Below are 13,741 nucleotides of genomic sequence, written 5' to 3'. Positions count from 1 at the left end.
TTTACAGAAAATTTGATTTCCAGCTGTTATTGCTTTCTATAATTTTGTAAAGATTTGGTATTAAATGCATTTGTATTTATACTTTAAATTAGAATTTTCTTAAAGTTTACTTAAAATTGCGTGATGGAAAAGGTTTCGCTGTGTGTTTCTTTATTCACAAATCAATGAATGAATGTATATAGATGCAAGAAATTATAATGGAAAAATGTAATTACATTTTACGAATCGGTTAAAATGTAGAATTCCATAGAAATGATCACATAAAATAAGGATCAAAGCCAATTTTGGCCGCATGATGCTTCATAATTACCCGGGGAACAGTTGTTAGAACCAAAGGCAATTTTATGCGGTAGATTCGTAAAGCGGCGCAAGTACCTTCGTTCCCCCGCGTGTCCTGCATAATCGATTGTTCCTGACAGCGTCTTAATTGCACTCGAGTACGTACCGCGGTCGAAGAAAACTCTCGGTCACATAATGACACTTCGCGTTTTCAAACGAGCGACGAATCCGTTCGAGCGGACGGTCGTTCTAATTAAGTCCAATTCCGGACGAACAAAATCACGCCTCGCCGAGGAATTAACTTGCGACGGCTCATTACTCGACGGTTTAATCGCGGATCGGTCGACGCCGATGCAAAAATTCGCGCAGCTCGCCCCGCCGCGTAGTTAATTGACGCCTTCCTTCACGAGGCAACGGGAATAGACGAATTAATTGCGGCCCGAGACTTTTTCCGAGAGAGGCGCGGCGCTCTCTTCATATGCGACGGAAATAGACGGCCAGCATCCATGTTGAATTGCACAACGTTCCTTGCTCCAGAGTCGCGGGGATGATAGAATAGCCACGAGATCTTAATTGACCCGAGGGAATGCACGGGTATATGAACCGCGCGCGCGTTACATACAATATGCAGTCAGCAGCCACGCATATACATATATATGCACATTGTCTCGTCTCCGCGAGAAACACTACATGAAACTAATGACGCCGTATGCGTCGCGAACTAATCACGAGCGAAGGAATAAGGAAGCCTCTCTGGCGTATTAATTTTTGCCGGGCAGGAATCGAGATCTCGGTAGATTCCGAACGACTCATTTCACCGGTGGTAATTCTCATATAAGAATGGAAATGACATTCTTTCGTATATAGAATAGTTGAATATAAATCGGAATATCGGATCAAAATACGATGTCGCCGTATAAAAACGGTGAAATCTATTTTGATTGCGTTCGGCGTCTAGTACGTATTAATTAAGCTTATTTTGCGAATAATTATTATAAAATTAGTTTCTTATATTATCGCAAATAAAATAAGATCACTAAAAATATACCGTACGCGGTATAAAGAGATCGATCGTTGCGCATTTCATGACGTAGCAAAAAGTTTTTACATCAGTTACAGCAATATTGTTTCTAGATAATAGATGACACTTTCGAAAGACTCAGTGCGACTGAAATTGTTATAGAATTCTTTTGTGAATTATGCCCATACTCATGCGAGTTATGCAAGAGAAAAAATAGTTCGTTCGCGAAATTTGCGATTGTACCAGAATGGATACTGGAAAATGAGCGAGATAATTAAAAGCGATAAAATTATCGGGATGTACAATATGGACTGCGGCATACGAAGCAGAAGCGAGATTTGAAGCATGGCAAGGACCTCTGCTCTTGTGCTATACCATGACGCTGAATCGAATATAATCATGAGCTGGCATTCGCGACCTAGAAAGACATAACAGTGATAAGGCCAGAGTCGCGAGAGGAAAGACACAACTAGAGATTAGATTGTCAAACAAATCTTTTATACCGAGTTACGCCGAGGTTTGTTTTATATATGACTAATGGAGTTGTTGTGTATTTAAAATTTTCAGTTTTTTAAATTACTAATCACATTTATATAAGCTACCAATAGCTGATAAACCAATCTCCGAAGATTGACTTATAGACGCTAATTAATAATCTATTCAGTAAATTGTGAAATTAAAATTCGATATAAACTTAAGAGCCCAAGAGAATATCGAAAAATTTATAAATCCTACGATTTATAATTAAAATATAATTAATTGAGCGTTTAATTATGAATCAATCATGTATATAAAGTAACTGATCACGATATGTACCTATGCTCATTACCGATATAAAAGTCACTTTATTGAAAGCATGTGCGACAAAATGGGGTTACATTCTTCCGCCTCGTATCGACTTTTTCCTCTAGGTATATTATATGTGTATTGTATGAAATTCTCCGTACGTCACAGCTGTAATAATAACGCGGCACGTCAAAGCCGGTACTGTTTATAACAATCATCGCGAGAAACTTCGATTTTCGCGATGTGAATTTATGTGCCCTGGCCCGCACAAACGGCTGCATATTTTTGCAAGTGCAACGGATGATGGATGCGAGGGGGGGGAGGGGGTTGTTTTTCAGGAAGAGCTATCAGCAAATGCGGAGCAGGCGGATGAAGTTGTATTTCACTTTTATGAGCGTTTTAACAAGTAAAGAATTACGCACGCGAATAAAATATTTTACTGTCGGTTGGAGAAGCTTGTGCCGGCACGAAATATCGAATATCCGTTTGAAATTTGTACATATTACACCTAGAAATGATCTGAAATCTATGCAGCTATTTTTTAGCCCACTGTCTGTTGGTTTTTTCATTAGCATGTTCCAAAAAAATGAACAGAACCAATGCATTATTAGAATATAAAAGAAATTCTCGCGGATAAGATTACTAGGTGGATGGTCATATTTTTTTTTAACGAAAAAACTACTATTTTTTCACAAACTACTGTTTTGGCGAGAAACGAGCGACAAACTGTAGAAAATATTTTTCCCATAATCGCTCAATACCGCGGTAAAATGCAAATTTGCAGAATTGAATTTTATTACACGTAAACCATGAGTATATTTTATTTAGAGTGAATATTTACTTGAATTGTGTTTGATTAAACTGATTCGATATATAGTGTGTTCCCGGCATCGCGATATACTCGATAGAATACTGAGGACAACCCATCGATTGTCATTGTTTGATCGACCGGAGGAGTCTAGAGGGAATTATTGGTCGGCGGTGCATGCATGCTCAATTGAGAGCGACACAATATTATTGTTTGCTATGAATTTCGATGCCTACAAGTTTATCCATACGCCTGATAATAATTAAATACATACATATTTATAACAGCTCGATGAAAAATAACCAATTTATTTTGGAAAAATAAAAAATTAGTTATAATTTTTAACGGTTTTCTTATATGCTACTCGCACAGTATAGTTTTATAAAAATAAAAATATTTAATTGTCATTTTTCATAACGTTTCAAGTGCTCTTGCGAAAAGATATATATCAAAGTTGTTATCAATTATTATTTTAACCGTACATGTTCCAATAAAATTTTCTATTAAAAAGAAAAAGAAAGAATAATATGTGAAAATCCTTTTCTATAAAAATAATCTGCTTTTTATATGTATTATTTTTATTATATAGGGCAAAAAAATGGTTTTATCGTATTTGCTTATAAATTATTTGTGATATAAATAAAATTTTAACCAAATTTTGAACACATCAAATATTTTATTATCGATGAATATATATTAAATATTATATATATTATTTTTAAATAAAGATTTATCAGACTCTAATGTAGCCTGTGATCGAGCAACGCGCCACCAATGACACCGTAGCCTCTCCGGCTTAATCGGATGATTATTCTGAGATCATTCTTACAACTGACGCTGCGACGATATACATATATGTATAGACACACGGTTGTAACTGGCTCAAGCCAGACCGATTTGCCCTGCTTCCCCGATCTCTCTCTCTTTGTCCCTTAGAGAGCCACTTTCCTCATCCAGTTTTTGTCCCGCTAATTTCTGGAACGTTTCACGCGGCCGCTTTCGCCGAGTCTTAATCTCTTTTAAACGTGCATGGATAATTCGCTATTCCGCGAATGAATACGCGACTGAAATACCGCGGTGGACATCTCGCGCTTCGTCGAAAGTTTCCTCTTCGTTTCTTAATTCAACCGGCACACAATAGTCCGTTTCTCAGATCTCCAACAATCCACCTGGGCAAACGTATAAAATACGAATTTCCCCCGTTAGTCCATATCGTCTTTTCGAACGGTGCGGCGAGAGATTCGCCAGAAATGCTGGAGCGAGCTCTTCGCCGCTTCAAATTATAACGCAATCATTTACGCGTATAACGAGCATGTCGCGCGCGGTCGCGTTTATTACGTTATATAAATTACACACATAACGCTATGCGGTCGTGCACGCCTGTTTGTGTTTAAAATACGATTTTTCGCCCGTTACGTCACCGTCCTACTCGGCCGTTTCGTTCACGGACTGCTTAATCGCGCGCTATATCGTAAAATTCCATCTTATTAATACATGACGCAGCTTGACTCGAGCTCTGACGAGGACAAAGTTTGAAGGCGGCTTCAAAGTTTGACGCGGCAGTGTCAGCGATTCCTCGTTTGCCTCGTGTATAAGTTATCGTCAATATCGATGAGCGTTCCACACGTACGGCCTTCCTCTATCCGTTCCGGATACAGTTCCGCGTGCTCTCATTCGAATACATAATTTTACAGCTTCTTGAATATACGCTTCTTGAATACGTTATCGCGATACACGCTTGCATGCAGATGTAATCGCTTATCCGTTGCTAAATTTCAAGCTTTACTTGATACACGCGTTACAATAAGATTGAAATCATTAGGTAAACCATCGAGAATACAGTATCCATCTCAATTATAGCCATGAATATTTCATATTTCTTTTATCTGGTTTCAAAAATGTACAGTAATTCATATGGGATTTATGCAGAATTGTTTTATATTTCACAGTGACTTTTTTTCATTAAAACGTGATGCAGCTGATCGTTCGGAATGCGACTTTAATCGCTATATAATTACCCTCGAATAGCTTACGTTAATAAAAACGATAGACTGGAATGGATGATTACACACAGCAATGAGCGATTAGACATTCGATATTATATCGTCACGATGCGATGATTGTTCAGATAAAAATAAATCATTGCTTTTTTTAAATACCTCACTTCGCGGGCACGTATAATACTCTTTTTTTTTCTTCTACGTCAGAGCGAAACTAAATCGTGCGAACGCTAGTTGGTACATATTAACTATTTTTACCTTTATACTTTTGACTATTCAGGCATCGAAAACGTTTTACCTTCTTTCTTTCACGATGCTGCAATGGTATAAATGCATTACTTCGAAATACGAAAGAAATAGTTCGACCTTCATTATACTTTCGCGCCTTTGTCCAAATCTGGTATTTAACTTCGAAATGTCAAAGATGGACAATTTGTCTGCCGGCAACTTTGAACATCTGCTGCAGTAATTATCACTTAAGTGCATTTTCTTCTTTTAGTATTATCAGAGAGATTAAGATAAATAGAGATTTTGGATAAATATACGCCGGAATATGTTATCATAATAACGTATTTCGCCGTATATTTATCCAAATCTAATCTCTTATTTATACTACAGTATAAAATAATAAAACGGATCCAAAAACGTGCATTTTAAAAATTAAAATAGAAATTCTACAGTGTCGAGGAACCACGTTTCATAAAGTATAAAGTTTTCTCTCACGAATCCGAAAGCAGGGAACGTTAAATGTGGAACATCCGAATATTCGATACCGTATAGCCATGCACGATAAATCATTCGACCCGAGAGCTCGGTTTGCATATCTTAACATTATCAACGATAAATCAAGCACGAAGAAAGTCGTTTTCACCGGATTACCCGGCTTTTTATACAATTTAACACGAAACGAGGGAAAGAAGAACGTACCTAATGTCCCGTCCAGGGTTAAGTAGCGTAGTTTATGTTCGCTTTTATGATGTCTCGTATTTATACGAGACATAGAAGGAGTCCCGCCTCCTTCTATCAGAAAGAGCGTGTGTTCTCGCAACCGAGTCCGGTCAAGTTATATTCACCCCGGCTATTCCGCCCGATATAGAACAGAGACAAATACGTGTGCAACCGCCGCGCCGCTACAATAACGAGAGAAGCTTTTGTGACAGAAACAATTACATATTTTATTTCCTGCGATCTGCGGAAGAACGAGAGTTTTTTTTCCGTTGCGTCTTTCTTTCAGGCTGCGTGTAACAATGTTTTCATTTAATTTTGTTACGTTCCCGCGAGATACTGTCGTACGCGTGGTATATCGTCATGAATGCCACGTACCGCGCGTGGCGAATTAAACTCCGTGAATTACGAATTCATGAAACGTACGTACGAAAGCGAAGGACAGCGATTTAGTGGCCGCATATTAAAACGAAGGAAATGATATTGTCGGCATTGTCGTACATTTTTCATCATGTGCCGCACCGAGCATCTCGGGTACTAAGCTCCCAATAAAGTTTCGCTTCAGCTGAGAGACTGTCCGGGAGACACGGTCTCGCTGTCTACTTATACTTTCGAAACTATCTGAATAATTTGGAATATTCGGCAATCACGCAGATATATATATATCTCACTGTTAGTTCGCTTTCAATATCCTCGATTTGAAGGAGTACAACGACCCTATAAACTTTTGTCATCATCTTTCGTTCAGAGATTTTATTCAAGCGCGATACAGTTTAAATATTAGATGCGGAAGTCAGTCGTTGTATCGGAACTCGCATCGATGTCGTGTCAAGGATTCTTGTTAATTGTTCAGGATGGATCTCCATTAACGCGATATCTCGAATAGAGACATGCACCATGCACATGTCCGGGATGTTCGGATAATGAACTGCTGACGGAGCGACATTACAGCCGACCATGTGACGCGTGTTATCGGAGGTATTTTGGCTATCATTTATATTCTGGCCTAGTGGATCAAAGAGCACCATTCATTTAGGCGCGCGTGCCCTCCCAAAACCGCGACATCGTTCTGATTTTCCGTTTATATCCTATTATTCCGTAATCTTTGCGAATATTTCGTGGAATTAACTTTTTTTAGAGTATTAAATAAGAAAGTTTGAAATTGTTTATAAAATTGTTTGAAAAAAAGAAATTCATATAATTTGTATAAAAAGCACGCACACACAGTATGATATTGATACAATCTCGAACTATTGGAATTATTATCATTATTTTCTGACGAGGAAAAAGATTCGATATATTTACACTGTACGTTTAAATAATATATATTTGTTAATTCGAGGGTATACATGTCCCTTGTTGTGCCACGTCCGAATAAAACATACGTGTCAGACACGAGAGCTTACATGACTTTTATATGGATATCTGATCTATACGATAACGGTTCGAAAATGGAGCACCATTGACGCTCGTTTGTATAATTTAGCAGCTGGATATTAGCGCTGCACGCCGAGCGAAGAACAACCGCCTGGTTTTGCGGAAGATATCGCTACCATTAACGACGGCGCGAATTAAAGTTTCAATGTCCACGAGAATTTCGCGCTTTAGTGGAATCGTAGAGAAGGCTGCGGAGGATCCAATGTCCTCCGCGCTGCCGGTAATTAACCAAGATTCCGAACGGAAGCGCCGGGCAATTTCAACCAATTGGAACGACAAACGCCGCTGCCGCCGCCGTTGCCGTCGCCGTCGCCGCCGTCGCGGCTGCCAAGCCGTGGTGGAGTATAGCGTTTCGCGCGTTATGGAACGACACGCTGTGCTATGCACAGTTTAATATCGGCAATTTGATACTGCAATGAGATCCCATTTGCTTGTTTTCAGGCCGCGCGAATTCGTTTCGGTTGATTTCTCTCGTCGCAGAGTTTTTTTTTTGCTTCAAAAATAGATTTTAAAAGAACTTGCACGAGCAATGGACGTATTAAACAAGAAATTAGACTGTGACAATTCTTCCGTATAAATCATCGAAGGATAAATTGTTGGACATTATGAGAAGGTGTTAATTGTTAAAAGTTAATTCTCGTTAATTTTCAAGCGTTACGCGATTTGAAATTTATTTTTAATAAATTAAGAATAAATGTCTCGCTCACACACAGAGCACTTGCGTTTTTCGATTTTTCATTTACGTATTATTGTGTTACTGGTGAACTTTCGCTAACACAAATCCGCGGAGGATACTTTACGCTCTTGTAATCCTTTTTGCCGGACTAATGTTGATTAATAGTTAATTCCGCAAGCGATCCATTAATCGGGGATCGCTCATCCATTATCGTTCGGTAGACAGGCACTCTCGAGCGCTTATTGTCATTCTAATCGATACATTTGTCCTTAAATGGCTCGGCGAGCGCGTCAACATCCTCCGCGAGAAGTCGATAGCACTCGTCCGGACTTGAGCGACGACGGATTGTGGCTCGCCATCGATAAGGCAACTCCGGCAGGAAACGAAAGGCTTGATGGAGGCCTCCTTCCTGAGGCCGTAAAGTCCCATTGCTGTTTCGTCGACTTCGCCAGCCGGGCGAGGTCGACTATTCGACTGTATATACATGCGGCATATACATAACTAAATCCGTGATTCTTCGTAGAACCATTGAATATTCCGCGCGACCCAGATCGATTGAAGCCGCGAGTAACGCGTGTTAACCCCGCACGTCGTCGTAGGTCAAACGCGCCCTTTTGTGATCCTCGAAATCTGTCCTGCTTGCCGGAGATGTGCCCGCGCGGCTCGAAAGCCTGAAGAACGATCCGGATACGGCAGATATTTTACTGCGGCACAAAGGCCGGCTAGTTTACGTTCCTTGAGCCGGGGTCATAGTCGAGCCGAAAAGTTTCGGCTCGCGAGTAAGCCGACACGACTAGCGTTGATTTACGCTTACTCGCTCAGGGCTCGTCTGTCATTTATCACTTTCGTATACACGTTCGTACACAACCTACACGTAACATATTCATATTCGAACAATAAATTTTTTATAACGTCACTCTATATCTCGGAGCAGTGACTGTTAAAATTAAAAATTGTATCGTATTAAGTTAAAAATGACTGGCACAATTGGATAATAATTTTTTATATCGGCACAAAAGCAAGTCTCATGAAGAGAAGTAATTTTTCATTTTCTACCATTTCCTTTTAAAATGTCTGAGGTAATGCGTCTCGCAAAAAGCATTTCAGGATTGATGTAACTTACGAAGTGTTGGAGAAGATAAATTTTTACGAAAAAATTTTTACTCTTTTACGAAAAAAGATGAATATATTAATATAGTAACTTGTATTATATAGTAGCCAATTATTATAGTAGTATGCGTTATTTGTATCTAATTATTTGTCGACAACTAAGCGTAAAATTTTACGCCTCCCGTGAGGAACAAGTGCATGCAGAATTTTGTCCCCTTTTACGGAGAACGACGTGTCGCGCGTGAGTTTATTCAAGCAGACTTAGATATGAGGCTGTGTCTAGGGCCGATATTTCTTGGTGGAACATGTTTTCGAGCCGGAACGAATGCGATAGCGCGAAATATTGATGCGGCCTGTTGAATGAGATCAGTTGATAGTCGAAGGACATACCGAAAACTGGAGCAAGGATGGATGACCCAGTGACCTGCGGCTTTCTGTCTGATCCGTTCCTTCATAAGCGCCTTCTTGCTACCGAAGAGCTTCATGGCCAACTTGTTGTCCGTCGGCTGGAACAAGGCCTGAAGCTGATTCTTCAGGAAGCTCTGCTTGACCTCCTGGCCCGGGAGGCCCGGGCCCGGTTCCTCCTTTGGCGTCCCATAGAGGGACACGTCGTCCACCCCGAAGTGGACCTTCCCGCTGCCCTTGTAATTCATTTCGTTGCCTGCAACACGGTCGCGTGAGGTCAGTGACGGCGACAATCGTTCATTATTCCGCGACTTTTATCGTCATTCGATAGCGCTCGTAAAATTTCACTCCTATCCGATAAACCTGCGAGTCGAGTCGCATGATAGCGGTCGCACAAAGCACAAATCGCGAACTGTCCACAAGCATAACTGAACTTGTAAACTTGATAGCGCCGAAACGTATGACTTAATGTCGTTAACCCGAAGTATCTTTATGGCTCATAAACTAACTTGCGAAATTTGCTTTGTGCAAATTTCACGCGGGACTCTTTAGAACTTATATGATCACGGTGAGTTAAAGTTTATTTGCCTCTCGAAAATGTTAAGTGTTTGATAAATTCAAATAAGATTTGACACGGTTAAAATTTAAAATCGCGACACACACACACACACACACACACACACTCGCGCACACGTACTTTCTCAGAAATCCTCTAAGGTCAACCTGTATCTTTGTTTTGTTGCCATCTCTTTTGCTTTGACGGCATAATTATCTCTTCTTCTTAACACAAAGAAGTTTTTCTCAAGAACGACTCAAGAATCACTTTTATGCATGTATCGATAATGCATGCAAAATTTTTACAGTTGTACATGGCCACATTAATTTTTGTTAATTCCAGTATAAATATCTTAATTTAATTTTCTAATTGTAAATCACTCATGACAACTCATTGCAATCATTCATCACAAATGGAATATTTTTACACATAAATAATTATATTACATGTATTTATTACATTTATCGATATTGCGTAAATCACCAATTACGTTATTCCTAACTCATAATATTTGAATGCTTATTATTTTTTATGATTTAAATTTTAAATCACTTTTATACTTTTTTGTAAAAGTCTTGGTCTAAAAGGCAGTAGAAATGAAAGAATATTATCATCGTTTCTGTCTTTCCTTTTCGAAATAAGTACCGACAAAGTCAATGGTTATTGACAATCGCATAAACGATACGATTTAGCAACACTCACCGGATGTACGCGATTTTCGAAAAGTCCCGTGAACCGTGCTCCATAATGTCCAACTTGAGATAAACTCCTCGCACGATTCTGACCAGGAACCAATATTGTTCGATTTCAAACCGTTTTGCGAGGACATGGCACTTTGCTGCAAGAGCGGCTTCTCTTGCGTCACGAAAACAGATCCACCTCCTTCGTCGACGTTCATCGCCATGACGAGTTCGCGGACGAGAACGAGATAAAACAGTATCGCGTTAACCCGGTCGAAAAGCAGATATATACCGCGCAAGATTCGCTTAAGTAACGGAACAAGGACGAAGAAGCGCGAGAAGAGATGCGTATATCCACTGACCGGTTTTAGCCGGACGAACGGGTATACATATGCCCGATTCTTTTTTTCCATATGTTGGTATATACGCTAATCCCCCGGACGCTCTACCATGATTCTTGCCGATACGAATCGCAGTGGCGTAAGAGATCCAATATCGCGATTTATTGCGCTCGTCACACGTTGTACCGTATATGAATATTCGAGTCGAATGGACAGAATAGCGTTGCTGCGTTTTAACCGTGAGCAACAAAAAAGGATTCAATTTTTATGAAAAATATTCAAATTCATATTAGCCATATATTTATAAATTCTGTAATATGTTCTGTTATAAATATTTGCGTCCGGAATGATTCGAATTTGTATTATTGTGATATGCTGATATGTAATTAGAAATTGTAGGCTACGATCATTATACTATATTATTTCCTTCGAATTATTTAATAAGAATATAGGTATGCTATCGTCAGCGAAACTGCAAATTAATTGAGGTTTATATTATTTTAATGAATACGCTTGAATATCGGTTCAGGGAGCACCTATGTTCGCGCGAAATGTGTCAGAGGTTTTTTATATTCCAGTATCCGATTTATTATCGTATATTTTCAATTTTCGCGAAAAATCCACTGCGTTCGTATGCGGTGAGTATTATATATGATGCATCCAAACCAGAAAAACGAGGAGATGCCTATAATGATTATATTTTGATGCGAAAGATACAGTTGAATTTGCATTTATAAATTCGCATAAAATACGTTGCTAAAAATTTCATTTATTATCGCCTGATGCTTCTAACTTATACAAGCGTGTTGAATCATTCTTATTTTAAATAGTCTTATCCCGAAACAACTTTGAACATGGTAATCCTTTCTCACGAAATATATTACGCTGCATTATACATTTGCGAAGAACACATGTCCTGCAATATTTAGATTCTCTCTTTCCTCCTTCTTTCTTTCGGGGTCTCGCGACATTTGCCATATTCCATTGCACATAAATTTTCGCTTTGATATTATTTGTATCCTCGTAATGTTATTTCGCATTTCAGTTATTTTCGTATAAAACAGCGTTCCTTTTTCGATCACCATTAGCTGCATCGCGTTACAGCAAGCACCTCGCACCATTTGTACGTTGTACTCGACGGACAACCCGCTCACACATGTATATGAACGCGTGTCACAGGTCCGATCAATGATTTATGACGTTTCACCGCGAACACCACAGTGCGACAATCGCATCCGTGTACACCTGCGAGAAACGAGTTTAATCCGACATTTATGAGCCTTTTGATTCGATTCAGTGGCCTATTTACGCAATATAGTTAAAAAATGAGTATACTGACGCCAATACTTCGACCGATTAGAAAATTCAGCCTGTAATTTCATGTCTAGTCACTTCCGTGTCTTGAGCCGAGATTCATATAACGTGGATATTGCGGGAAGCTTGATGTTACGGTGACACAGCGCGCAATGCAATTCGTCGAACAATTCATTCCCGTCGTCGTTAGGATTGTATCGCTTTATTACGGCGGATCTCATTAAAGTCGTCACTCGCATTCTTTACATCCCTCCGAGAAGTTTGCAAGGATCGCAAGTTCAATTGGAATTTATAATGGTCGTAGACGTTACGTCTTGCATTTTATGCAAACATCTCAAATAAACCGTTCGTTTATTTGAACGTAATACTTATGTACGACATCGATATATTTGGATTACGGTACGGAGCGATGACAGGTGCTGTTATCAAGACTTTTACAAAAAAATACAAGAGCAATATAAACAAAAAAAAAACTCTTACTTTGAATAGCGTATTTAAATGTGGATTCTCTTTTAATATCCCACATGGATTTCATGAAATGCTGTGAATGCGTTTAGTCGCGCTGCATGAAAGCTATAATCTGTGTATCGTCGTAATTAATTGAATTAATCCAACTTTGAAACAATTATCGTATTTACATTTTATGACAATGAGCTGTTTAATCAGTAGAAACAATTTGCATGTTTTAATCGAGTAATCACATTTTACGTATGCGAATTAATAATGTATGGTGATGGTAATATAGATATAAATATCCTCAATGCGCAAAACATTCTAACATTCTCAGTGTGCTCGAAAGAAGATATCAAAACTATCGTAATTTACGAATCCTTTAAAGAGCAGGATCTCTTTGATCGCCGATTCGTTGACTCACCTGTGTCGCCCAGGAAATCGGTGATGAGCAGGGTCTCGTCGTCTAGAGCAGTGACGAGACTGTCCGTGCACGTGTTGGTGTTCTCGATGCTGATCTTGATGCTGTCATCTTTGTTGAGCCGTGGATGATTGTTCGCGGCGGGGTTGTTACCGGCGTGGCAGTTGTTGTTGCCGACCTGCTGGCCGAGCTGGTGATGGGGAGAGCGCACGGATTCGGTGCTGCTGGTGTGCAAACTCACCCCCGTGGTCGCCCTTCCGTTCACCAGCCGTAGGCTCGGTGCCCGACGACCGCCGCCGCCGCCGCCGCCTCCGCCACCGCCGCCAACGGAGCCGGTCACAGAACGGCCGCCGCCACCGCCGCCGCCGCCGCCGCCGCCGCCGCCCTCGCCCTCCCTGCAACAAATTCTTCATTGTATAAGTGTTGTCTTTCTCAAACACTCGCTGCTGCGAACACAAGCTATACTCCGGACAGAACTCGCGAACTTTCGTGGAAGTTACTCCGCTTTTTTT

The 13,741-nt window shown here is 39.9% G+C and overlaps 1 protein-coding gene across 12 annotated transcripts in view; it reads right to left on the bottom strand.

Moving 5' to 3' along the window:
• The window catches only part of Ih (hyperpolarization activated cyclic nucleotide gated potassium channel Ih), a 141,447-nt gene that overhangs the window by 56,399 nt on the left and 71,307 nt on the right, over window positions 1-13,741 (bottom strand). For 10 of the 12 annotated variants that reach the window (XR_013258720.1, XM_077417057.1, XM_077417063.1 and 7 more), the window contains 2 exons: window positions 13,233-13,624; window positions 9,453-9,723 (listed from right to left, as the gene is read on the bottom strand). Coding sequence is in view for 11 of the 12 variants with exons in the window: in XM_077417057.1 (XP_077273183.1) it covers window positions 9,453-9,723; window positions 13,233-13,624 (663 nt within the window). In the remaining variant the exon portion in view is untranslated. Of the gene's footprint in view, window positions 1-9,452; window positions 9,724-10,725; window positions 10,943-13,232; window positions 13,625-13,741 lie in introns of those variants that run through there. The other 2 variants (XM_077417064.1, XM_077417067.1) reach the window with 1 other exon arrangement.

The sequence above is a fragment of the Temnothorax americanus genome, unplaced genomic scaffold (genome assembly GCF_048541705.1).
Source record: "Temnothorax americanus isolate GAGA-0224 unplaced genomic scaffold, ASM4854170v1 Scaffold47, whole genome shotgun sequence".
NCBI lineage: Eukaryota > Metazoa > Arthropoda > Insecta > Hymenoptera > Formicidae > Temnothorax > Temnothorax americanus.
The sequence above is the reverse complement of the archived record's forward strand: the minus strand, read 5'-3'. Positions and strand labels throughout refer to the sequence as shown.